The 24,024-nt window shown below is 43.8% G+C and overlaps 1 protein-coding gene across 4 annotated transcripts in view; it reads right to left on the minus strand.

Annotated features, from left to right (window-relative positions):
- The window catches only part of ALOX5 (arachidonate 5-lipoxygenase), a 59,798-nt gene that overhangs the window by 33,556 nt on the left and 2,218 nt on the right, over positions 1-24,024 (minus strand). For all 4 annotated transcript variants that reach the window (XM_011970518.1, XM_011970524.1, XM_011970509.1 and 1 more), the window contains exons 2-3: positions 17,768-17,966; positions 13,153-13,234 (exon numbers count right to left, since the gene is read on the minus strand). In XM_011970518.1, the coding sequence (XP_011825908.1) occupies positions 13,153-13,234; positions 17,768-17,966 (281 nt within the window). The remainder of the gene's footprint in view (positions 1-13,152; positions 13,235-17,767; positions 17,967-24,024) is intronic.

Below are 24,024 nucleotides of genomic sequence, written 5' to 3' on the forward strand. Positions count from 1 at the left end.
CAGTACCATGCTGTTTTGGTTACTGTAGCCTTGTAGTATAGTTTGAAGTCAGGTAGCGTGATGCCTCCAGCTTTGTTCTTTTGGCTTAGGATTGACTTGGCAATGCAGGCTCTTTTTTGGTTCCATATGAACTTTAAAGTAGTTTTTTCCAGTTCTGTGAAGAAAGTCATTGAATCTATAAATTACCTTGGGGAAGGCATTGAATCTATAAATTACCTTGAGCAGTATGGCCATTTTCATGATATTGATTCTTCCTATCCATGAGCATTGAATGTTCTTCCATTTGTTTTTGTCCTCTTTTATTTCACTGAGCAGTGGTTGGTAGTTTTCCTTGAAGAGGTCCTTCACATACCTTGTAAGTTGGATTCCTAGGTATTTTATTCAGCTCAGAGTGACTTTGATGCTGCCTTGTAGTTGGACAGGATTTATGGGCAGAAAAAGGAACGTGATGTACAGAAAATGGAAATGAGGTACAGAAAGAGCCAGATTGGTGATGGCTCAGCATTTGCCTTACTTGAGCCCAGTTTGAACAGCTGGCCACTGTGAGTGGCTGAAGTCTGGCTGCTGTGATTGGCTGAGACTTGGTTACTTGCTATGAGAGTAGGTGACAGTCTGTTTACATGTCCAGTTAGGTTACAGTTCACTATGTACAGAGAAACTTTTAGGCTGAATTTAAAATATGTAAGGAGAAAGGTTTAAGCTAAACTCATTAACACCTAGAAGAGAGAAGGTGTTCATTCAATAACTAATTATGGAGCACCTACTACGTGCCAGGAAGTGCTTTGTGCAAAATAGAAGAACATGTAACCCCAATACAGGGCAAAACTACAAAGCAATGGAAGCCATAAATGAAACTATGAGAAACACATAAACCAAAAATAAAATTCTAAGCCCTGCAACTGACTGATGGACCCTTCCCTTGGCCAAGGGCCTTTCAAAGTTAACCTGAAAAATTAGTTCAGGCCATAATAGGGATGGGTGGCTAAACATGCCTCATTGTACTCTCTTCCTTCCTGGAATTCAGGCACAGCTGATCAGCATTCACATCAACACAGAGATGTTAAGTCTGATAGAACAGACTCTTTAAGATTGATCAGAAACATTTACAATTGATTCTACCTGAAGCCTGCTATCTGGAGGCTTCATCTGCATGATAAAAACTTTGTTTCCACAACCCCTTATCTTAACCTAGACATTACAAGTTTTTAGATAATAATTCTTTTAAACAGTTGCCAATCTGAAAATCTTTGAATCTGCCTCTGACCTGGAAGCTCCCCTCCCCCAAGTTGTCTCACCTTTCCAAATTGAACCACTGTCCATCTTACATGAGACTGATGTCTTATGTCTGTCTAAAATGTATAAAACCAAGCTGTACCCCAACCACCTTGGGTGCATGTTCTCAGGATCTGCTGGGGCTGCATCATGGGCCATTGGTCAGTCATATTTGGCTCAGAATAAATCTTTTCAAATACTTCACAGAGTGTGACTCTTTTCATTAACAGACATGAAAGCCAGATACAGATGTAATAAGCAAGGAGGAAGAGCTCCAAAAGGAGAGAGAGTAATATATGGAGAAGTGAAAAAAATCAAAGAAATAAAATAACTTCCTTAAGTTGAAAAATACTTCAATATCTTAAGTCTGTGAAAGGAAATTAAATTTTAGAACCCCAGACTCATTTAGCCAAAGGGAAATGTCAAGCTGGGAACTGTGTCATGCAAACCTGCCTCCCGCTTTTGGTTCCTAAATAAGATGGCTATGATGAAAAGCTACACGTCTCCACCATATTTTGCTCACAAGGAAATTCCTAGTGAACTGTTAAAATTTCACCATGGCAATGCAAATTGATCGCTTATCTTTACAAGCGCAGTCACCCACCAGATACAAATGCATATCTGATTGTTCCCCTGCCCTATTTTGTCTATTTTCTCTTATGTAAAATGCAGATTCCCTGCATTGTTCCTCTGCCCCATTTGTTTATATCATCTTATGTTAAAAAATGCAGATTCACTGAGCCAGACAAAGGCATGAATGACTATTTTTCCCTGCCCTGCTCTTACATGAAAATTGTGTACTTCTCAATATCCCGCCCTTTCCCCTTTAAATTTGGAGCCCTCAAAATCATCTTCAGAGAAAGACATAGAGCTGTCTCCCAGGTGTGCATCCTTAACTTTCGCAAGTAAGTCTCCTAAAATGATTGAGACACATCTCATCATTTTTCTCAATGACAAGTCCTAGGTGGAAAAAAAAAAAAAGGAAAAAGATACACCTAGGTATATACTGATTAAAATTTAAAATGTCCAAGAGACAGGAGAACATGAGCGAAAGAGAGAGAGAAGGAAAGAGATGCAGAGAGTGAACAAGAGAGGAAGAAAGTAGGGGAGGGAGGGAGATAGAAACTCTAGGAAAAGAAACAATCAAACTATCATTAGATTTCTCCTTTGTCATTCTGAAAACGGGAAGACTGAAGTGTATACAGACTTTTTTTAGATCTTCATCTAAGCCTCTCATATTGTCATCAATGAGGGCAGGGGGATTTGTTTTGAGGGGATGGGTGGGGGGACAAGAGGACAAGCACAGACTCAGATCTTACACTACACATGGACCTTCTGAGGAAATTAATTGAACGCGTTCAGCTGAACAAAAATTAAATCAGAATGAATCAATAAACTCCTAAATACAGCAAAGGATATTCATTATAAAACTACAGCAAATATAATAGTAAACAAAGAAACAAAAATATGAGAGCGATGTTCATCACTACCACCACTACTTGTTTTGAGAATTCCAGCCATGCAATAAGAAAAGAATATCAATGGTGTAGATAATGGAAAGTAAGAGACAAAATTATTATCATTTAGATCATACGAGCACATTAACTAACCAGGCTCACTAACAATAAACATACAAGATCAAGTGATTAGAACCAATGTAAGAATTCAGTAAGAGACCAATGTACAGTAAATGTAAGAAACGAGTAATTTACAGTTATCCCAGCAACATTTTTGCAAACAGAAAAATACCCTGCTCAGAACAGCAAATGCTACATGTAGAGTAGCTAGAAAGGTGAAGGACCTGCATGAAGAAAACTAGAAATTCTATGGAAGGACATGACACAGGATCTAAAGAGGAGGAAAGACATGCTGTGTTCTCAGATAGAAAGATTGAATCTCACTAAAATGCCGACACATAACACAGTTATGTGAAATTCAAAGTAATTCTCATTATGAAAATATTAAGAAAGAACAGTGAGATATGAAACAGACATTAACATTTATTAGAAAGTTATGATAACCAAAAAATGGTGCTGGGGTCTGAAGTAGAAAAATAGGCTAACACATGAAGTGCAGAAACAGAGCCAGGAACTATGTGTACATAATACAAAACTCGCCAACACTTATCCAGTGCTTTCTATGTGCCAAATACTATTCTCTGTGTTTTCATGGTTTAACTTATTATCTCAAAATCCCTAAAAGGAAGGCACTGTTATTTCCCCCATTTTATAGCCGAGGGAACTGAGGCACAGACAGATTAAACAACTTTCACAGGACTGGAGAAAGTGCCGGTAAGTGTGAGTTGAGCCCAGACACTCAACTCCAGAGCTCATGACTACCATCCTATGCCAGCTTGTACTGTGGGTGTCATCATCCCTGTCATCCAAGTCAGAAGGAAGGACATCATCCCTGTCATCCAAGTCAGGAAGGAATGCTACCGGGAGAGTTCCACCCCTACTTTGCAGCATGTATGAAAACATGTGGCAGGAGCGGGGCATGGTGGTGCACCATGCTACTTGGTGCTCCCCACCATGCTACTTACACTCCCCAGCTACTTGGGAGGCTGGGGTGGGAGGATGGATTGAGCCTGGGAGTTTGAGGCTGCAGTGAACCCTGATCATGCCACTGCACTCCAGCCTAGGAAACAGAGCAAGACTCTGTCTCAAAAAAAAAAACAACCCAGAAAATAAAAAAAGGTAGATGAATGAAAGGTGCAAACTCAAAGAGGAAATTATAAAAGTATTAGACAAAATTACAGGGGAAGTATTTGTGTAACACTGGGGTGGAGAGGGCTTTCTTAAGCAAAGTAGGAAACCCAAAAGTTATAGATGTAAACAATACATAGTTAATAAAATAAAGAACCAAAATCTCCTGTGGCAAAAGCAACAGAAGACAAATAATAAATGCTATACATATGTAACAAACGGTTACTATCCTGATATAGAAAGAGCTCCTTTAGATTAATAATTGAAAGAACAATAGGGAAAAAAAAAAAGCTTATAAATAGGCAATGCAGTGATGCTTAACTTATTAGTGGTCAGGGGAGTGCAGATTAAAACAACCACAAGGTCTTAGGGGTTTGTAGACTGTCAAGCAAGGTCATCGGGTACTGATAAATGTATGGGTGGGTAAAAGTATCTTTTCATACACAGTTGGTAGGACTGCAAATTACTATACAATTTTGTGAAACGATTTTTGTTGGTATTTCTTAAAATGAAAAAAATGCTGATTTGTTCCAGCAATCTGCGTTCTGGAAATGGATCTGCCAGTAACTAAAGCACCAGTACATCAAGATGTTTGTACAAGATTGGTTCTGACAGCATTGTTTGTACTGCAAGTACCCAAAACAAACAGACACACTTACAAATGGGAAATGAACTGAATGTCAGTGAATAGGGGAATGGCTGAGTAAATTATGGTGCATTCCCAGAAGGCAAGAAATAAGTAGCAATTTAAGAAGAGGAAAATAAATGAGATACTATTTCACACACAAGAATGAAAACATCTGAAGATGCGAAGTGTTGATGATGCAGGGAAATAGTGAATCTCAGAAACAGTTGCTGGGGTGTCCACTGGCAGAATGCCTTTGGAAAACAATCAGCAATATCTAGAAAGCTTAAAAACACATGTGGTCTGCAACCCTGCAACTCTACTTCTTGGAATATTCCCTACAGTAACTCTTCCATGAGAGCACAGAGAGATGTGTGAGAAAGTTCATTGTAGCTTGGTTTGTAACAGCTAGAAATCAGCAGGAGAGCGGATGAGCACGTGGGTTATTCAGATACTGATGTTCCATGAAGAAGTTAACTGCATGAACCACATCTGTCCGTGTCAACCAGATCCTCTTCAATACGTAATGATGAGTGAAAAGTGCAGGTCACAGAATGATTAGATTAAATTACATCGATTAACAAACACCCACACTTTGCCATTTACTGCCGTGTGTGAGTGTGCATGTAACACAGACAGATGCGGTCACAGTGGGAGAGCACAGGCTGTGGGCTATGACCTGGGTCTGCTTCTCCTTCTCCCTGTGTGGCTGAGTGAGTAAGGAGGGCCGGCGAGAAGCACCAGCTTTCTGACATAGTGGGGACTATTCTTAGTCATTGCTTTACTTCCAAATTCTGATCTAGAAGCCTGAGAAATCTTGTGAGAAAGAGGAACTCCAGGATTGTGCAGACAGTGCAAAGTTCAGTGTTTCCTGAACGGAAGCAAAGGAGGGTTTCTGAAAAGGACAGATGAGTGGAAGGAGGAAGAAAAAAATGATTAAATCTAAGAAAGGGGGAAACTATCTCACCAGAAGCCCCCTGCTGCAACATTGTGATAATGTTAAGCAGCTCCCAGAGAATTGGGCTAGTTTGTGTTATCTTAGATGAGTAGATAGCAAAGTTTAATTAGATTTCCCCACTAATTCATACTAAAGTGTCAATGGCTTATAACAAATTAAACGAATTTTACAGGCATTTTATCTTAACCCAGATTCACAGGCCAGAAGTACTCCGAGAACTGGCTCCAGGGGCTTTGCCAGAGGTGGCTGAAACAGCGAGGGAAGTTGAGGAAGAAGCATCAAAACAACAGCCCTTTGGGATGGGAGGCAGAGCTCAAGTACAATGTGCGCACTGCACCAGGTACGAAAGTCTGGAAAGACATCATATGGTGCCTAAGCTGAGAGGCTTGTGCACAAATACTCTAAAACAAATCACACATTTATATACCCTTAACATGACCCACAGCACAGCAGGTTACTCTCCCACACTTGACACTAATGGCATATAAGTTTTATTTTTGATTTTTCAATGGGGAAATAGAATATATAAAATATGTATGGATATGTATATATGCACACACACACTCACACATGCAGAAAAATGTACAAAACACCTGTACGACCACCATCCAGGTCAAAAATCAGAACGTTGTCCGTACCCACACCCCCTACCTTTCCCAATCAGCCCTCCTTCCACCCCCGGTAATCACCATCGTCAGCTTTATGATAATCATTTTCTTGTTATTGTTTAAGGTTCCGCTTCGACACACCTCCCTAAACAATTTAATTCCAAAGTTATGAATTGGCCAGACATGCTCCTGGCTTCTTTCCTTCAACACCGCGTCGGTGAGGTTTGTCCATGTTAGCAGCAGTTTGTTGATTTTCCTTGTTGTGTAGAATTTTCCTTGACAATTTATTTACCTATTCTACTGCTGTTGGACATTGAGCTGTTGCCATTTTTTGGCCATCATGAGTAATGCTGTTGTGAGTATCCAGGCGCACATGCACACAAATTTGGATCCCACTATAGGATTTCTGGGTCATAGATTATAGTGTAGCTTCAGTTTTACTAGATATTGCTAAATTGTTTTCCACGGAGGTCATATCAATTTGTCCTCCTGCTGGGCAGTACATGAGTGTTCCCAGCCCTCTGGATCTTCTTTAATACTCAGGTGTTGTCAGTTGTTGAAGTGTTGCCCATCTGGGGGGCATGTGTGTGGTAGTAGCAGCAGTTCACTGTGATCTTCTGATTCCTAATGAAGCTGAACAGCTTTTGTATACTTGCTGCTTATATTTTGTACAGTGAGTACTCAAACCTCTTGCCCATTTTCTAGCGAATGACACTCCCCTTCTTAAAGATTTGCAGGTCCTTCACATGCTAGGAATAACTCTCGTCAGTCACTCTATGACTTGCCTTCTCTCTCTCCTGGTGTCTTTCAATGAACAGAGTGTCCTTAACGTACCAATCTTTTCCTTTGTGTTTAACACGTTCTGAGCCTTGTTTGAAAAATCCTTTTAGCCTGAGACCTGGAAGAATAATCATCTGTAGTCTAAATGTCTTACAGTTTTGTCTTTAACTTTTCAGTCTAATCAACCCCAAGCTGAGTCTCCTGAATGGCAAGAGGTGGAGTCCGATTTCTTCTCCTTCTCCTTCAGCCCTCCATGCTGGCAGGCCCCTGTCCTCACGATGCACGTCTAGTGGCCCAGTGCCACCCATCAGCCGAGCCCTCCATAACAGACTCAGTAACCACATACGTGAGGCTGTTTCTTGTTTCTTTATTCTGTTTCATGGAATGTTTTTGATGAAAAGGGGGATGGAGCTAAAGATAGTTTTGAGGATGGGGCAATTGTGTTCTTGGTGTGGGATTTCTCACCCCTTGACAGGGTGGCTGGGCATAGGGGAAGAAGGAGCTACAGGGCTCAGAGATGCTGTTGCAACTTAGAAAAATTAAGAAAAATGAAGATACTGCTCAGCTAGGGCAAGTGTTTGGTGAAACAGGGACCCTTACATGGCTCATGAAAACTGGTTTAAGATTTTTGAGGAGAAATTTGTTAATGTGTACTAATAACTTTTACTATTTGGTAATGTCACATCTGGGCATCTATCCTAGGAAAATACTTAATAATGCATACAAATTTCACATACAAGGGTTTTCACATTGCTTATAAGAATATAAAAATTAGAAACCTCCTAAATGTCCAGGGAGGCCGGGTGTTTAAGTGAATGATGAGGTATTCATTCAATGGAATATTACATAGAAACTAGAATAATGTTTATGAGGAGATTTTGAAAATATGGGAAAATGATTTTGCTATACTGCTAAAGTGCAGCAAGGAGGATGCAAAGTGGTATATATAGCACAATCTCACATTTAAAAAGTGAATAAGACAAAGTGAAAACAACTAAACATGAATTATAGGTATTTTTCTGCTTCTATATTATTTTCCTTCTTTTACTTTTTTGAGTTAAAGAAAACAACCCAGATATACTACATATTCCTTGTAAGAAGTTCAACTATTGAGGAATATGTAGAAAAGTATCACAATATTGGCTCCCAAAGGTCCCTCTGCAGCCCAGGTAACTTCACTGTTCATACAGAATGATTCCTTCCACTTCCTTCCCTTGGAAGGAGACAGACTCAAATGTTTCCAGGGGCCAAAGCAGGAAATGAAATGAGAGAAAACCTTGATAGAGACAACAGACAGGTGTGGACTGGGGAAGCCTGAAGAATATCTCTGTTTACTCAAAAGTCAACAATGATCCATCAAACACTTGTAGAGGCTGGATACAGCCCATCAGCCACCCATTTCCAGAGGAGCACTCTGTAATGTGTTATTATTATTATCTTCCAAAAACTTTATTGAGATACATTTACATACCATTAAATTCACCCCTTAAAAGTATGCTATTGAAAGATTTTAATGTATTTGCAGAGTTCTCTGTGTAACCATCATTATAACCTAATTTTGAAATAATCTCATCCCCAAAGGACACCTCGAACCCATTAACACTCACTCCTTGTTCCCCCTCCCCAACTCCTAGTCCTAGGTAACTACTCACCTACTAATCTGACCCTGTGGGTTTGCCTATTCTGGACATTTCATACAGATAGAATCATACAATATGGGGTCTTCCGTAAGTGAGTTTTCCATTTAGCATATTTTTGAAGTTCATTCAGTGTTTGGCATGTATCTGTAGTTCATTTCATTTCTTTTTTTTTCTATTTGAAATGGAGTCTTGCTCTGTCACCTAGGCTGGAGTGCAGTGCGGGAATCTAGGCTCACTGCAACCTCCGCCTCCCGGGTTCAAGTGATTCTCCTGCCTTAGCCTCCCGAGCAGCTGGGATTACAGGTGCGCACCACCACACCCGGCTAATTTTTGTATTTTTGTAGACACAGGGTTTCACCATGTTGGCCAGGCTGGTCTCAAACTCCTGACCTCAAGAGATCTGCCCGTCTCAGCCTCCCAAAGTGCTAGGATTACAGGTGTGAGCCTCCGCGCCCAGCATTCATTCCTTTTTAATGCCAAAAAATATCCCATTGTATGGATAAACTATATTTTGTTTATTCATTCCTCAGCTAATGGAATTTAGCTTGTTTCTACTTTTTGGCTATTGTGAACAATGGTGCTATAAATACGTGTGTACAAGTTTTTGTATAGATGTATGGTTTCATTATTCTTGGGTAGAGGACTAGGAGTAGAATTGCTGGGTCATATTGTAGCTGGGTTTAAGATTTTGCGGAACCACTAAACTGTTATCTGAAGTGGCTGCATCATCTTACATTCCAGTAGCAGCATCAGGGTTCCAGTTTCTCCACATCCTTGGCAGCACTTATTACTATCTGTCTTTTTTATTCTAACCATTTTAGTGGGTGTGAAATTGTATCTTGTGGTTTTGATTTGAAATTTCCTGATGATTAATAATGTTGAGCATATTTTCACATGCTTATTGGAGATTCACAAATTTTCTCTGGAGAATTATTTAATTAAATGCTTTGCTAATTTTTAAACTGGGTTATTCATACAGAATATTTTTAAATTGAGTTGTCAGAATTCTTTATATATTCTGGACACAAGTCCCTTATCAGACATATGATTTAGATATTTTCTCCATTCTGTGGGTTGCCTTTTCACTTTATTGATGATGTCTTTTGAAGTATAGATCTTTTACATTTTAATGACGTCTAACTTGGTTACTTTCTTTTGCTGCCTGCGTTCTTGGTGCCATATCTAAGAGGCTTTGCCGAACCCAAGATTATGAAGACTTACTCGTATGTTTTCTTCCAAGAGTGTTATGTTGCTAGCCCTTACTTTTAGATCTATAATCCATTTTGAATTTTTAAATTTCTCTAGCAGCGTTATTGAAATATGTCACATACTATAAAATTTATCCATTTAAAGTGTTCAATTCAAGGATGTTTAGTATTAATTTTTACACAGTGCACAACCATCAGTTGTAGAACATTTTCATCCCCCACAAAAGGAACACTGTATCCATTAGCTGTCACTCCCATGACCACTTCCTCACTCCCTGCCCCTAGACAACCAGTAATCTACTTTCTGTCTGTACAGATTTTTCTCTTCCAGAAATTTCATATAAAAGGAATCATACAATATATGATCTTTTGTGACTGGTTTCTTTCACTTAGCATAATGTTTTCGAGATTCATCCATGTTGTAGCAAGTGTCAGTATTTCATTCTTTTTTCATGGTCAAATTATATAGATATATTATATTTTATCCATTCATCCATTAACGGACATTTGGGTTGTGTACACCTTTTGATAGTTACAAGCAATGCTGCTATAATCATCAATGTACAAGTTTTTGTGTGAGCATATGTTTCCATTTCTGTTGGGAATATGCTTAAGAGTGGAAATGCTGTCATATTGTAACTCTCTGTTGAACAGTTAGGAGCTAGCAGACTCTTTTCCATGCAGCTGTGCCATTTTACATTCCTACCAGCAGTGTATGAGGGTTCTGATTTCTCCATATCCTTGTCAACACTTGTTCTTGTCTGACTTTTTGATTCTAGCCATCCTAGTGAGTATCAAGTGGTATCTCATTGTGGTGTTGATTTGCATTTCCTAGATGACTAATGGGTCCTTGGAGAAATATCTATTCAGATCCTCACTCATTTTTTTTCATTTTATAATTGGGCTATTTGTCTTTATTGAGTTTAAGAGTTCTTTATAAATTCTGGATGGAAGGCCCTTATCAGATATACAATTTGTAAATCTTTCTTCCATTCTGTGGTTTGTCTTTTCACTTTCTTGATGGTGTCCTTTGAAACATAAAGGTTTGCAAATTTGATGACATCATTTTATCTATTTGTCTTTTGTTGCTGATGCTTTTGGTGTCATATAAAGAGTCCTTTGTCAAATCCAAAATTATGAAGGTTTACTCCTGTGTTTTCTTAAAAGAGTTTTATAGTTTTAGCTGTTACATTTAGGTAGGTATTTAATCGATTTTGTGTTAATTTATGTATATGGTGTGAGCTAAGGATCCAACTTCATTCTTTTGTATGTGGCTATACAGTTTTGCTAGGGACATTTTTTGAAAAGACTATTGTTTCTCTGTTAAATTGTCTTGCTACTTCTGTCAAAAATTAATTGGCCGTAAGTGTAAGGGCTTATTTCTGGACTCTCAAGTCTATTTCATTGATCCATATATCTATCCTTATGCCAATATCACATTGTCTTGAATACCATAGCTGTGTAGTAATTTTGATATTGAGAAGTGCAAGTCCTCCATTTTTGTTTTCTTTTTATCAAGATTGTTTTGGCTATTCTGGATCTCTTCCATTTCCATATGAATTTTAGGAACACTTTGTCAATTTCTGCAAAGAAATCAGCTAGAATTTTGATAAGGGTTGCGTTGAACTTGCACATTACTTTGTTATGTACGTACAGGTTATTACTTTTTTAAAATTGCTATTTTAACAAAATTAAGTCCTCTGATTCATGAGCATGAAATGTCTTTCAATCTATTTAGATCATTTTTAACTATGTTAAACAATGTTTTGTAGTTTCATTGTACAATTCTCAGACTACTTTGTTAAATTTATTCATAAATGTTTATTGTTTTGATGCTATTGTAAATTGAACTTTTTTTTTACTTTTATTTTCACATTGTTGGTTGTTAATATACAGAAAAACAATTGATCATCTTGTATCTTGCAACCTTGCTTGTTTATTAGTTCTAATAGTTTTTTTTGGTGAATGCCTTCAGATTTTCTATATATAAGATCATGTCATTTGTAAATTGTGATAGTTTTACTTACTGTACTCCAGTGTGGGTGCCTTTACTTATCTTTTACTTCCCTAACTGACCTGGCTAGACCCTCCAGTACAATGTTGAATAGAAGTAGCAAAAGTGAACATCCTTATCCTGTTTCTGGATTCAATCTTTCATCATGAAGTATAATGTTAATGAATTTTCTTTTTTTTTCTTTGCTCTGTCACCATGCTGGAGTGCAGTAGCATGATCTCAGCTCACTGCAACCTCTGCCTCCTGCATTCAAGTGATTCTCCTGCCTCAGCCTCCTGAGTAGCTGGGACTACAAGCGTATGCCACCACACCCAGCCACTTTTTGTATTTTTAGTATAGATGGGGTTTCACCATGTTGGCCAGGATGGTCTCAATCTCTTGACCTCGTGATCTGCCCACCTCGGCCTCCCAAAGTGCTGGGATTACAGGCGTGAGTCACTGCGCCCAGCCTAATTGTGAATTTTCAAACCTTTATCAGGTTGAGGACATTCTCTTCAATTCCTATTTTTTGAGTGTTTTATCATGAATGGGTGTTGGATTTTGTCAAATGCCTTTTTTTGTATGTCTATTGAAATGATTATATACTTTGTTTTGTTCTTTACTCTATTGATATGGTGTATTCAATTAATAGATTAATAGATTTTTGGATGTTAAACCAACTTTGCATTCCTGGGCTAAATCCCACATGTTCATATTGTTTAATGCCTTTTATATATTGCTGAGTTAGGTTTGCTAGTATTTCGTTGAAAATGTTTATATCTATATTGCTAAGGGATATTGGTTTATAGTTTTCTTGTGATGCCTTTAGTTTTGGTATAATACGGGTATGAGACAATGAGTTGGGAAGTGTTCCTGCTATTTCGTAAAAGAGTTTATGCAAGATTGGTATTAATTATTTAAATGTTTGATGGAATTAGCCAGTGAAATTATCTGGGTCTGGGCTTTTAATAGTTTGAATCCTCTGGTCAGTTGGCTGAAGAGTTGTCAATTTTGTTGCTGATCACATATCACTTTTATAATTGAATTGTTATAAGAAGACATAAGAAGTAAGAGGCAACTCCCACAATGGAGAACATTCAGGTACACTCAAGCTTTTCTGCCCACTCTTCCTACATGCCAATATGGTTGATTCAAAGTTTCATTACTCTCCTCTCCATCTCTCGTCTGGAGTTGTAGGTAAGGTGAAGTTTGGGGATTGTGCAGCCACACTGGGAGTTGGTGCCTTGGTGACTTTCCAGCAGTGACGGGCCATATGCCATGAAAAGGGTTTACTTCATACCATGCACTTGAGCTAGAAGAAATCACGGCCCCCGTGACCACCTGATCTGATGTCATAACTCACCGATACTGTTTTTGCCGTGTTTCCAGTTCTTTACGTCGGTGTTGCTTGAGAATGTGTATTTGGTCATCTCGAGCCAACTTTGCTGTAAAGAAAGAACAACATGAGAGGAGCCTTAGGAAGAACAATAACAATGCCCAATGCACATGTGCTTGGACTTGGGCTCCATCACTGAAGCTGTGTGACCAAGAGTTGCCCTGACCCCTTCACATGTAAAATGGAGATGATAATGCCTACTTCTCTGGGTCATGGTGTGCATTTGGGGAGAGAATGCAGGAAAGCCCTCCACACAGCACCTGGCATGCAGCAAATGCCAATGGACGGAAACAATGACCATTATCATGCCCATAGTCATCATTGGCCTGAGGGTTCTGCTCCTCCCTCTAAGCCTGGCTCTGAGAGCATCTTATCTCTCAGTGTGTCTCTCACTGCAGGAGTTGGAGCAGGTAGCTAAGGGCAGGGCTGCTTCTCAGAGCCTTTACAGCAGACCGGTCATATCACGACCACTCTTTAAACTATTGCTTAAGGCCAAGCCTGTGAATGCAGCCCATAGAGCTGTGAGTAGGGGGAACCCAGATCTCCTGAAAACAGATCCTGGAATAGTTTCTGTAGCTCTCATGGTGAAGCATTACGTTTTAAAACTTTCTTTTCAACACAGATTGATATTTTTGTAAAATATAATAACAATTAATTACTAGAAAAAATGAAAATGAAATTTACAAAACCCAAAGATATTCAAAATGCAAGTCATTTTTTTTCTTATTAAGTACAAAAGTCATAAAATTGTTCTGTTAAGTTGCTATAAAAGTTTCCAAAACCCCTACTCTGAGTCTTTGTATTTTATTTTGTATTTATTTTATTTTTTTTTTAGAGACAGGGTCTCTCTCTGTCTCCCAGGCTAGAGTGCAGTGGCATGATCATAGCTCCCTGGAGCCTTGAACTTCAGGACTCAAGTGGTTCCCCAACCTCAGCCTTCTAAGTAGTTGGGACTATAGGCACACACCACCACACCTGGTTAATTTTTTTTTTTTTTTTTTTTGAGATGGGATCTTGCTCTATCACCCAGGCTGGAGTGCAGTGGCCCGATCTCAGTTCACTGCAAGCTCCGCCTCCCGAGTTCACGCCATTCTCCTTCTTCAGCCTCCCGAGTAGCTGGAACTACAGGTGCCCCACCACGCCCAGCTAATTTTTTGTATTTTTAGTAGAGACGGGGTTTCACTGTGTTAGCCAGGATGGTCTAAATCTCCTGACCTCATGATCCACCCACCTTGGCCCCTGGCTAATTTTCAATTTTTTTTTTTTTTTAAGAGATGGGGTCTCTCTACATTGCCCAGGCTTGTGTCAAAATCCTAGACTCAAATAATCCTCTCGCCTTGGCCACCCAAAGTGCTGGAACTATAGGCTTCAACCTCTGTACTGATCTAACTGCAGACCTGGACCCAGTTCTCAGATGACACCCAGGCCACACTCTGAGCTGTCCACCCCACAGCACTTCCAGGCTGAGGCAGCTTCATCCTTGAGCTTGGAACTGGGGCCCAAAAAGGAATATTAGCGGGATACCTCTGCATTCTCCCCTGGGGATGTAAGGCCAGCCAAGAGGGGAGGCTTGAGGCCACGGAAGGCAAGGTGAGTATTAATGGTGACAATAACTGTTATCATTGGCTATGGGGGTAATTTTGGAGGCACTCAACATTCATCATCTCTTATATACCTTAAAGAACCAGCTAATCTCTTGGGCACCTCGACTCTGAGGTGCTGGATCTCTTCAGTTTCACTGGTATGAATAAGTCAGTACATGCACAATTGCAACATGCCAAGTTTAAAAAAGAGAATGGTCCTTCTCCCCTGGCCCCAAAGGTGTTTGAAGAATCTACCCAATGGCTGATGAAGTTCTGGGAGTACGACAGGATGAGAAAGCCTGGACTGATGGCAGAAGAGCTCAGCAGGGCAGGTTCCAAGGACTGACACAGTGCCTTAATGAAACTGTCCCTTTACACAGATGCTCTGGATCCATGGGGCCACAGTAATGGCCCTCTGACATTCATGTTCACCCAAGGTGTAGTGGTGAAATATTAGGGTTAAGGGGTGATCATATGGTGAGTAATTGAATCACTTGTAGGTTGGCCCCCCCTCATTTCCAGGTTGTTCAAGGAATTGGTTGTTGTGCCATGTGGTGGATTAATAATCGGCCACAGCTGGGCTTGGTGGCTCATGACTGTAATCTTAGCAATTTGCGAGGCCGAGGCAAGTGGATCACCTGAGGTCAGGAGTTCCAGACCACCCTGGCCAACATGGCAAAACCCTATCTCTAGTAAAAATACAAAGATTAGCCAGGCATGGTGGCTGGAGCCTGTAATCCCAGCTACCTGGGAGGCTGAGGCAGGAGTATCGCTTGAACCTGGGAGGCAGAGGTTGCAGTGAGCTGAGATCATGCCACTGCCTTCCAGCTTGGGCAACAGAGTGAGACTTTGTCTCAAAATAATAATAATAATAACAATAATAATAGGCCACAAATTCTTTGACATTCCTTCCATTGAGAGATGGGGGGTCTGCATCCCCTCCTCTGGAGTCTGGGTGGGCTCTGTGACTGCTTGGACCAGTAGAATATGGTGGAAGTTACAGTGTGCCAGTTTCTAGGCCCAAGCCTGAACAGACTGGCAGCTTCAACTTTCTGTCTCTTAGAAAACTTGCTCTTGGAAGCCAGCCATCATGTAAGAAATGCAAGCACCCAGAGGATACTATTCTGTGAGAAGCCTTAAAGAATGAGACTCCATATGGACAGAGAGGCCAAGGAGCCTAGAGAGAAGAAGCCCCAGTCCCCTAAGCTGATGCTACATGGCCGCAGATGTACCGCCCAGTGAAGCCTTTCCCAAATTCCTGACCTGCAAGAGCATGAACAAAATTAAATGGCTATTTAAAGCTACCAAGGAGGTTGGTTTTACAGCAGTAGAGAGAGTGAAAATTGCTGGACAGTTTCTCTATACTCACCCTCCAACCGGTGCTATCCCTGAAAGTGATTGGAATGAGATGCCTCAATGGGCTTCCCACTGGGAACTCTGACCAGAAAGGAGGGAATATGTAGAGCAAGGAGAGGCCAATTACTCCCCAGCACCTTTCTACTGAGGGCCGCAGCTCCTCCAAGGGTGCTGTCTCCAGGATACTTCTGGATTACTCCCACAACCTTCTCCCTCCCCCTGCATCAGGACTAGTGGTGCTGATGGCCCTGCACTCTGCATGGTCCCTCTGCGCATGGGCCCACACCTTTGTGATGCCCCTTTCTTAAACCCTCATCCTAGTGTACCATCTGTTTTTTGCCGAGATGAGCTGAAGCGTCTGCAGGAGGAAGGGCTTCATAACTGAGACCTTGGGTAGATGGGCAGGAGGGAGTTTCAGAGCCAGCATTTTCTAACTACCAGAAAAAGAGAAGTGCCCTCTCCACAACTTTCCACATTCTGACGACCACAAGAATAAATGAACTTTGTGATTTTTTTCCTGTCATTAGGTAGGGGGACAAAAATCCTCTTATCTCCGTGTTCAGAAATATTCTGGAAATTTGGTTTCTTAAGTCAAACTCCACATCAGAAACGATGGGATGTGGCCTGGTAGCTTAAGAACAGCAGGTACATAATAACATTTTTATCCTTTGTCTCAGTTTTCTTAGCTATATAATGGGGATAATAGTCATTTCTTCCTACCTACCCCACCAGACTTCTGTGAAAAACACACTAGCTACAGGAAACTTGTCAAAGAGGAAGAGTTTGAAGCTGTCATGGCAGAAGCAGTGGCTTCCTCTTATTATTACAGTGGCTGCCTGGCCTTTGAAGACTTATCTTTCCAGGTTTAAACTGAGAGCAAGCAGAAGGGTTATGACTTGAAGTGAGGTAGGATTTTGCCAGGTACACTAGGAGGCTGGGTGTGCAAGGCAGTTCATTCAGGGAGAGTGGCCTTGGCTGACCTTGATGCCTGCTTCTCTCTCTGATGCTCTGTACCAGGTCAGCTGTGTGTTTCTTACAAAGAATGGCCTCCTGACTGGAATCTGACTAAGGGGAGCAGATTTGAGGTTCTTCTCTCTTTCAGCAAAAAGTGAGACTTGGGGTTGAAGAACTGGTAACTGTGATTTGCAGGCCTGTCCATCACCCCTTGGAGCTGGCACTTGGGGTGCTCCTTGTCCACCCCTTCACTCCCCAGGCCCACAAGGGCACCTCAAGCTTGCCTGAGCCCTACTGTGAGAGGGCAGGCTATGAACCTAGAAAGTGATGTCACACCCTGGCAACTGGAGAAGTGCCCATCCAGGGGCACGTCCCATAGCTATCTGCCTCAGTGGACCTTAGTTACCCACTGACAAAAAGGGAGGCACAACCCTCCCCTGTAGAACTGTAGCACAGAGTGAGGACATGATGGCAGTGAGGCCTAGGGCCACCTGCTCCACCCTCAGGGGCTTGGATGAATCCCAAAGAAAGTCACGCCTCCTGCAGGTGTGTCGAGACACAGGGCAGAGCCCTCCCACTTCTCGCCCCTGCACAGCAGTGTCATTCCTCCTATGACTACAGTGCTTTGAGGACAGGAAGGACTTTCGGTTCTCGGGAAGCCCGGGGCAGAAGGGGCCTGAGCTGCTCACCGCGTCCATCCCTCAGGACTACCTCGCCATCACCGGTGATCCAGCGGTAGCAGGGGAACTCGATGTAGTCCCCGTGGGGCGTCTTCAGTGTGATGTACTTCAGGTACCAGTCGTCATGCAGCCAGTACTTGCGCTTCTCGATTTTGACCAGCTGGATCTCGCCCAGTTCCTCATCCACAGTCACGTCGTACGAATCCACCTGGGAAGGAGAACAGGCAATCAGGCCATGTGTGGTCTCCTGAGCCTTTGTTCTGAAGGTGTTAAGAATTTGTCACCCCAAAGTATGCTGCTCTGGCATAGGGACTATGTTGAATGAAAAGCACTTAAAAAAACAGCAGGTGCAAGATCACTCTGACATTCGTACTGTTTCTTAGAAGCAGGAGATGAAAGTCCCCTGTGAAAGATGTCCTCCCTACACCAAAAGGAAAGTAACACTCTTTTCATCAAGTTTGGGAAACTGAAGCCAAAAGAAATCCAAACAAACAGATCTTGTACAATGCACCCTGACCTCCCGAGTCACTTCTCTGCCCAATTACCTGCCCTAGCCCAAGCCCCTTGGCCTTATCACCTTTCACAACTAATCATCCAATGCAGTATCTAAGGGGGATTGACTCTAACTGCTTCTTGGGGTCTTCATCTTTTTAAGAGGGCTCCCATGCCACGTACAACTTGTATTAAAGAAATCTGTATACTTTTGCCCATGAATCTGTCTTATGCCGATTCTCAGGCCTAGCCAAAATGGGAAGAGGTAGAGTTCTGCCTCCACTAAAGTTCATGGAGCCAAGATGCTTCATGAACACCTTAAATGAACTCCTGAATTCATTTAGTCAAGGCATTCACTGAAGGCCTGCCCCTGACAAGGCTCAGTGCTAAGACCCAGGCAGGTGGCAGAAGTGGACAAGTCCTGGGCCCTACTCTTGAGGAGAGAGAATCCAGTGAGCCAGGACAGTGCCGTGCTGCTCAGAGGGCAACGTCTGCTGTCTGCACTTAGCTCAGGCTGGAGGATAGGGAGACGCCCAGGCTCATGCCTGCACCTGTGAGGCTGTGCCCAGTGAGGGTCCGCAGTTGCCCCCACATGGACAGCCTTGTGGGGGGCCTTTACAACTGGTGATGGGCTTGCTGAAAGTGGATCTCCACAACGACGCTGGGAGTGCAGGGGAGTTATGACCCCTTCCACAGATGAAGACAGCGAGGCTCAGTGACTCCCACCTCTGCCACTTAGAGCAGAGCTGGAGCCCCGCCCCAGGCCTTTCCATCACAGCCACTTCCTCTCTTTCCAGTTATCAGTGTGGCTAATAAGTGAGTGAAAATGGTGAGGTTTAGATACAGGGAACTTGCATGGATTTGAGTCTTCCTGGGACAGCTGCAGTTCACAGCCGCATGGTGATGCCTAGAGAACAGAGAGATCAAGCGGCTCCGGCTGCACCTGTGGTATTACTGGTGGCAGGGTGAGACTGGCCTTGCAACTAGAAGGCACCACCCCAGGCTGTGTACAGCACTGCTGCCCAGGCCTCCGGGACAAGGCTGCTTGGCCTCCTCCCTGCCAGGCTCCTGCTTCCAGGACATGGGTGGCTCTGAGGCAGCAGCCATAGCTTCTAGAGGGCTTGTGTCTCTGCAGCAATGGATGGCAAACAGGAAGGTGGGATGAGAGGCTCAGGCATTGCATTACATGTTCTGATGACCAGCAGGTTTGGAAAGCCCTGGACTTGATGCCCTCCAAGGTATTTTCTTTTTTATTTTGAGGTGGAGTCTCACTGTGTTGCTCAGGCTGGAGTACAGTGTCTCGATCGCGGCTCATTGCAACCTCCACTTCCAAGGTTCAAGTGATTCTTCTGCCTCAGACTCCCAAGTAGCTGGGACTACAGGCATCTGCTACCACATCTGGCTAAGTTTTGCATTTTTAGTAGAGACAGGGTTTCACCATGTTGGCCAGGCTGGTCTTGAACTCCTGACCTCAAGTGATCCACCTGCCTCGGCCTCCCAAAGTGCTGGGATTACAGCCATGAGCCACTGTGCCTGGCCCCTCCAAGGCACTTTCTAAGTCAGATTCATCAACCCTTGAGCTTTATCCAAGGCAGCAGAACCTAGACTTCTCAGCACGATGGCAAAGTGGAAGGGGCAAGGGGTATCATCCTTTGTCTGAGCCCAGGCATCCCCATTCGATGCCCTGCCTCCAAGCTGCCAGGAGGACCCCTGGAGGGCTTCCTAAGAGGAATGGGAAGTCAAGTGTTTTCCGCAAACCTCTTGGCTCTGAACGCTGTGAGCAGTTTGGGGTGGCTGACACTGAGGCCAGACGCTTGTGGTCAGAAAGCGGAAGCTTCCTCCCTGTGCTCTGTGGTTTAGGCCAGAGGTCCTAGGAACAGTTTCTGATGGCAGAGGAACCAGGCCCATGTGCTGGGATGACATGTCTTGGATCCAGCCACATGTGGACCAGCCTCGGCCCCACAAGAATGCCCCTCCTGCAGGCAGAGTACCAGCCTCACCTGTCACCTCTGAGAAAGAGCCTTCCTGCCACAGCTCATCCTCAGGAGAGCAGGGCCACAGACAGGGCCTCGCCCATCATGGGCAGGGCGGGCAGATTCTGATGGGACAGGAGTCTCAGCATCTCAGGGGCTCAGGCCCATCTGGAAGAGTAGAGTGGGGGCTGAGTGGCCCAGGACTGGATACGCATTGGGCCTGCCCCACGCCAGGCCCTGCACGCCACAGGGATTTACGGAGACCTCAGCTGCAGGTTGTGAGCCAAGACAGAGATTCCTGATCCCACTAACGAGTGGGAAGAGGGCAGTGAGGGGCAGAAAGCTGGGTGGGCCCTGGGGTCTGGAGCTCTGAATTCACATCCCAGCTTCAGGCAACTAGCTGGATGGCACATTGCTTCATTCTCTGAAGCTGTTTCTTCATCTACCCAAGGATGATAACCCCTCACTTACAGGACCATTGAGAAAACGAAGTGACACCGTCCTGGGTGGCCTCCTTTTTCCAGAGGCACAGGCCACTGGTTGTGTGTGTCAGAACCACCGGTGCCCCTTCCCGAATCCAGCAGGTTGCAGGACACCAGGTCCTGCACTGCCTGTGAGCTAGCACGGGCCCCTGCGTTGCAGCCCCTTCGTGACTACATGTGCCAATCCAAGTAACCAGAGCACACATGGGAGGAGGAAACCGAACCTGTGACCTCAAACCCCTTTGCTCAAAGCCCAGAAGGAACTCCTGAAAGGGTGGAGACAGGGCTGTGAGGACAGAGGGAGAGTGGGAGGCATTCTGAGTGCTGGTGGGGCAGGCAGAGCAAGTTCATGTGCAGTGAGGACTGAGGGGCGGCCACCAGAGGCCTGGGCCTGGGCCAGAGTGTAGCTGCTGCAGGGGAAGTGGCTTTCCTGTGGCTCTGAGGAGCTGGAGAGGGAGGAAGGTGTCCCTGGGGGATAGATGCCAGGAAAGCTGGAGGAGGGGCAGGAGAAGCTGAAGGGGACACTCTCATAGGAGGGAGGCGCCCAGTACCTTGGACTAAGAGGAGAGGCAGATGGGCCGAGGAGGCATTCCAGGACTGCACAGGTCCCACAGGGAGAGCCTGTTGTCTGCCTGGGGGTGATGACCCACATGAAGAGACTGAGCAGCTTCTCTGAAGAAGCGGACAGTGGGGTGACCCTCCAGCACATCTGTGGTGCATCACAGGGGACTGGGACACTCCTGGCCCCCTGCTCTATCCACACCTGCAGGCACCTGGTGGACAGCCCCGAGTTTCACTTGGAGTAAAATCACTAGGCAGATTTACGATGACTCCATCTGCCATCTGACGGGGCCTTCCACATCAGGAGGGGGCCAGGCCTGCAGTCGGGCTGGTCTATGGCCAGCCCAGCCACTTTCCTGGTGCTGGCTTCAGGCCTGAATGTGATAAGAGGTGAACAAGGGGCGGAGGGCTCCAGCCTCCACCCAGCTCAGGAAGTAAAATACAAAGCTTGGTGGCTGTGGTTCCAACATCCCAGGGGGTACTACTGGAAGAATGACAGATAGAGAAAGGCCTCCCTCCAGGAAAATACCAGGGTCACATGTGTCAAACTGCTAAGTAAGGTCTTTGGAAGGTGTGTGGAACTACAGTGCCCATCTTCCTCCCTCCTCTGTGGGCCAAGTACACTGGGCTGATGCTGTATTTGTCTATTAGATGTGACACATTAAATTCTCAGGTGACACATTGAATTATGGTGGGTGCTATCAACAGTGGACACCTCCCAACAGGCCCTCAGGAAGCACTGGACCTGGGAATGGCCGAGCAGGTGACTGTCCTGCTTTATAGATAGAAACTGAGGCTCAGAGACCAAAGGTGGCCTCAAGATCAGAACCTACACCTGTGTGATGGCCAAGCCCAGGTTCCTCCCACAGTTCCCCAAGGCCACATCTTGAGAAAAGCCCTGAACCAGAAGCTAGAAGGCCTAGCTTTGAGCCCTGGTTCGTACACTGGATGGAGTATAAAGGGGCAATGCGGAGTGGCGTGGAAGGACAGTGTAAAACTTCATAAGAGAGGGTATTTGAGGCAGCTTTTGGGGGCTGATCAGATTTCAGAGGGGAGGTTAGCAGGAGGACGGGCATGGGTAGGACATTTCAGATGTGGGGAACTGGGAGGGCAGGGTCCCCAGGGGAATTCACACGTGGGAGGAGGAAGGCTGGGCACAGTTTCTGGGGACAGAAGTGGGTGGCGTGGTGGTGCAGATGCTGGAGAGAGACAAGGGAACACCTGCAACTCACCGGCCTCCTTTCACAAGGGGCCACTTTGCTGATTTTGCTTATTGCTTTTAACTTTTTATTGGGTATGTAGTTTTAAAGCTTTTGAATATTTCAGCAAAGTGTGAGTTGGTCAGTTTTCATGTGAGCTTTCTATCAGCATTTTAGGAAAGTTTTCATCTGCCTTTCATCAGATTTCTGCTGCTGCTGGGACAGGGAAATGGATCTCTCTGCGGAAGCAAGGATGTGTGCCCCACCTCCAGGCTACCCATATTGGAGGGGGACTAATGAGGGGCTTGTGGGAGGAGGAGGCTGTAGAACAGAGAGGAAGACTGGGGGTCAGATAAAACAGAGACTCGGGATGAGAGAGGAGGAGGTTATGGGGAAGAGCTGAGGAGAGCAAGGGATGGAGAGAGGGATGGGGACAGTGGATAGGGAGACCAAGGGGCAGAGAAGGGGAAAATGTGGGACAGAGAGCCGGAGATTGAGGGAGCAGAGAAGGGGCCTCCAAGAGGTGGCTGGAAGACAGTGTAGAGGAAAATTCAGAGCAGAAGAGAAGGGAGAGTTGTAAGGCAGAGAGCAGAAATGGGGAGCATTGAGGGGACTGGGAACAGGGGAAGGAAGAGGAGGCAGAAGAGGGGGCAGAATGTAGGGAAAAGATGGCTCAGAGGGGAAGACTGGGAGATGAGAGAGGGATTGAGGGTCATAACAAAGAAATATTTATGCTCCACTAATATATGTCCATTCACAAGAAAGAGGTATTCTAGAATTAATTTTTCATGAATGTTAGAATACTCACTGACTATATTTAAGAAGCATGTATCGTTATAAGACTTTTCTACACTTGTTGAACACATTCAAGTATCATATATTAAACACCACCCTATTACCCTTAGCTTTCCTAAAAGTACTAGCACGGAATGAAATGGGCCAACTAAGATTTCTCAGAAATCTTCAGATCTGTTACAGTCATCGTATCTGATCTGAATTACTTTAAATTTACAGAGTTAAAGAAACAAATCAACTTGTTAAATTTGCCTAGACTTGGGTTAGCCTCTGGAAGTAAGGCCATTCTGTGTAGGATCCTGGCTTTCTCCAGCAGACAGTGGGGAGCCAAGGAAGACACAACTGTTTATAGGATAATCCCACCTGCAAAGAGCTTGATTCCCAGTCCTGACTGAACCACTATGCTGAACTCTGATGAGAATAACAAGGGACTTGTGACTCACTTTTATCAAGGAAAAAATCAGTCCTGTTCATTATTCGACTGAACTATGCCCTAGAGGAGGGGGATGTGGACCTGCCAATAACTTGGAAATGATTGAATTGTGTGGCAATACCTTTATTGTTATTGCTATCATTACTACTGTTAACAATACAGATTTTAACACTTTTCCCTGTAAAATGGGATAACCTTGTCTTCTCAGCAAGTACCTCCTCTAGGGTTTTTCTTTTACCTTTACCCAAAAAGGATGATTGTCTTTACAGATACCAAGCTGGGAGAATGAGGAAGTAGTTTTGGGCTGGGCAAGAGAAAGTGTGGAGTAACT

This window comes from Mandrillus leucophaeus, unplaced genomic scaffold, assembly GCF_000951045.1.
Source record: "Mandrillus leucophaeus isolate KB7577 unplaced genomic scaffold, Mleu.le_1.0 Scaffold1206, whole genome shotgun sequence".
Taxonomy (NCBI): Eukaryota; Metazoa; Chordata; class Mammalia; order Primates; family Cercopithecidae; genus Mandrillus; species Mandrillus leucophaeus.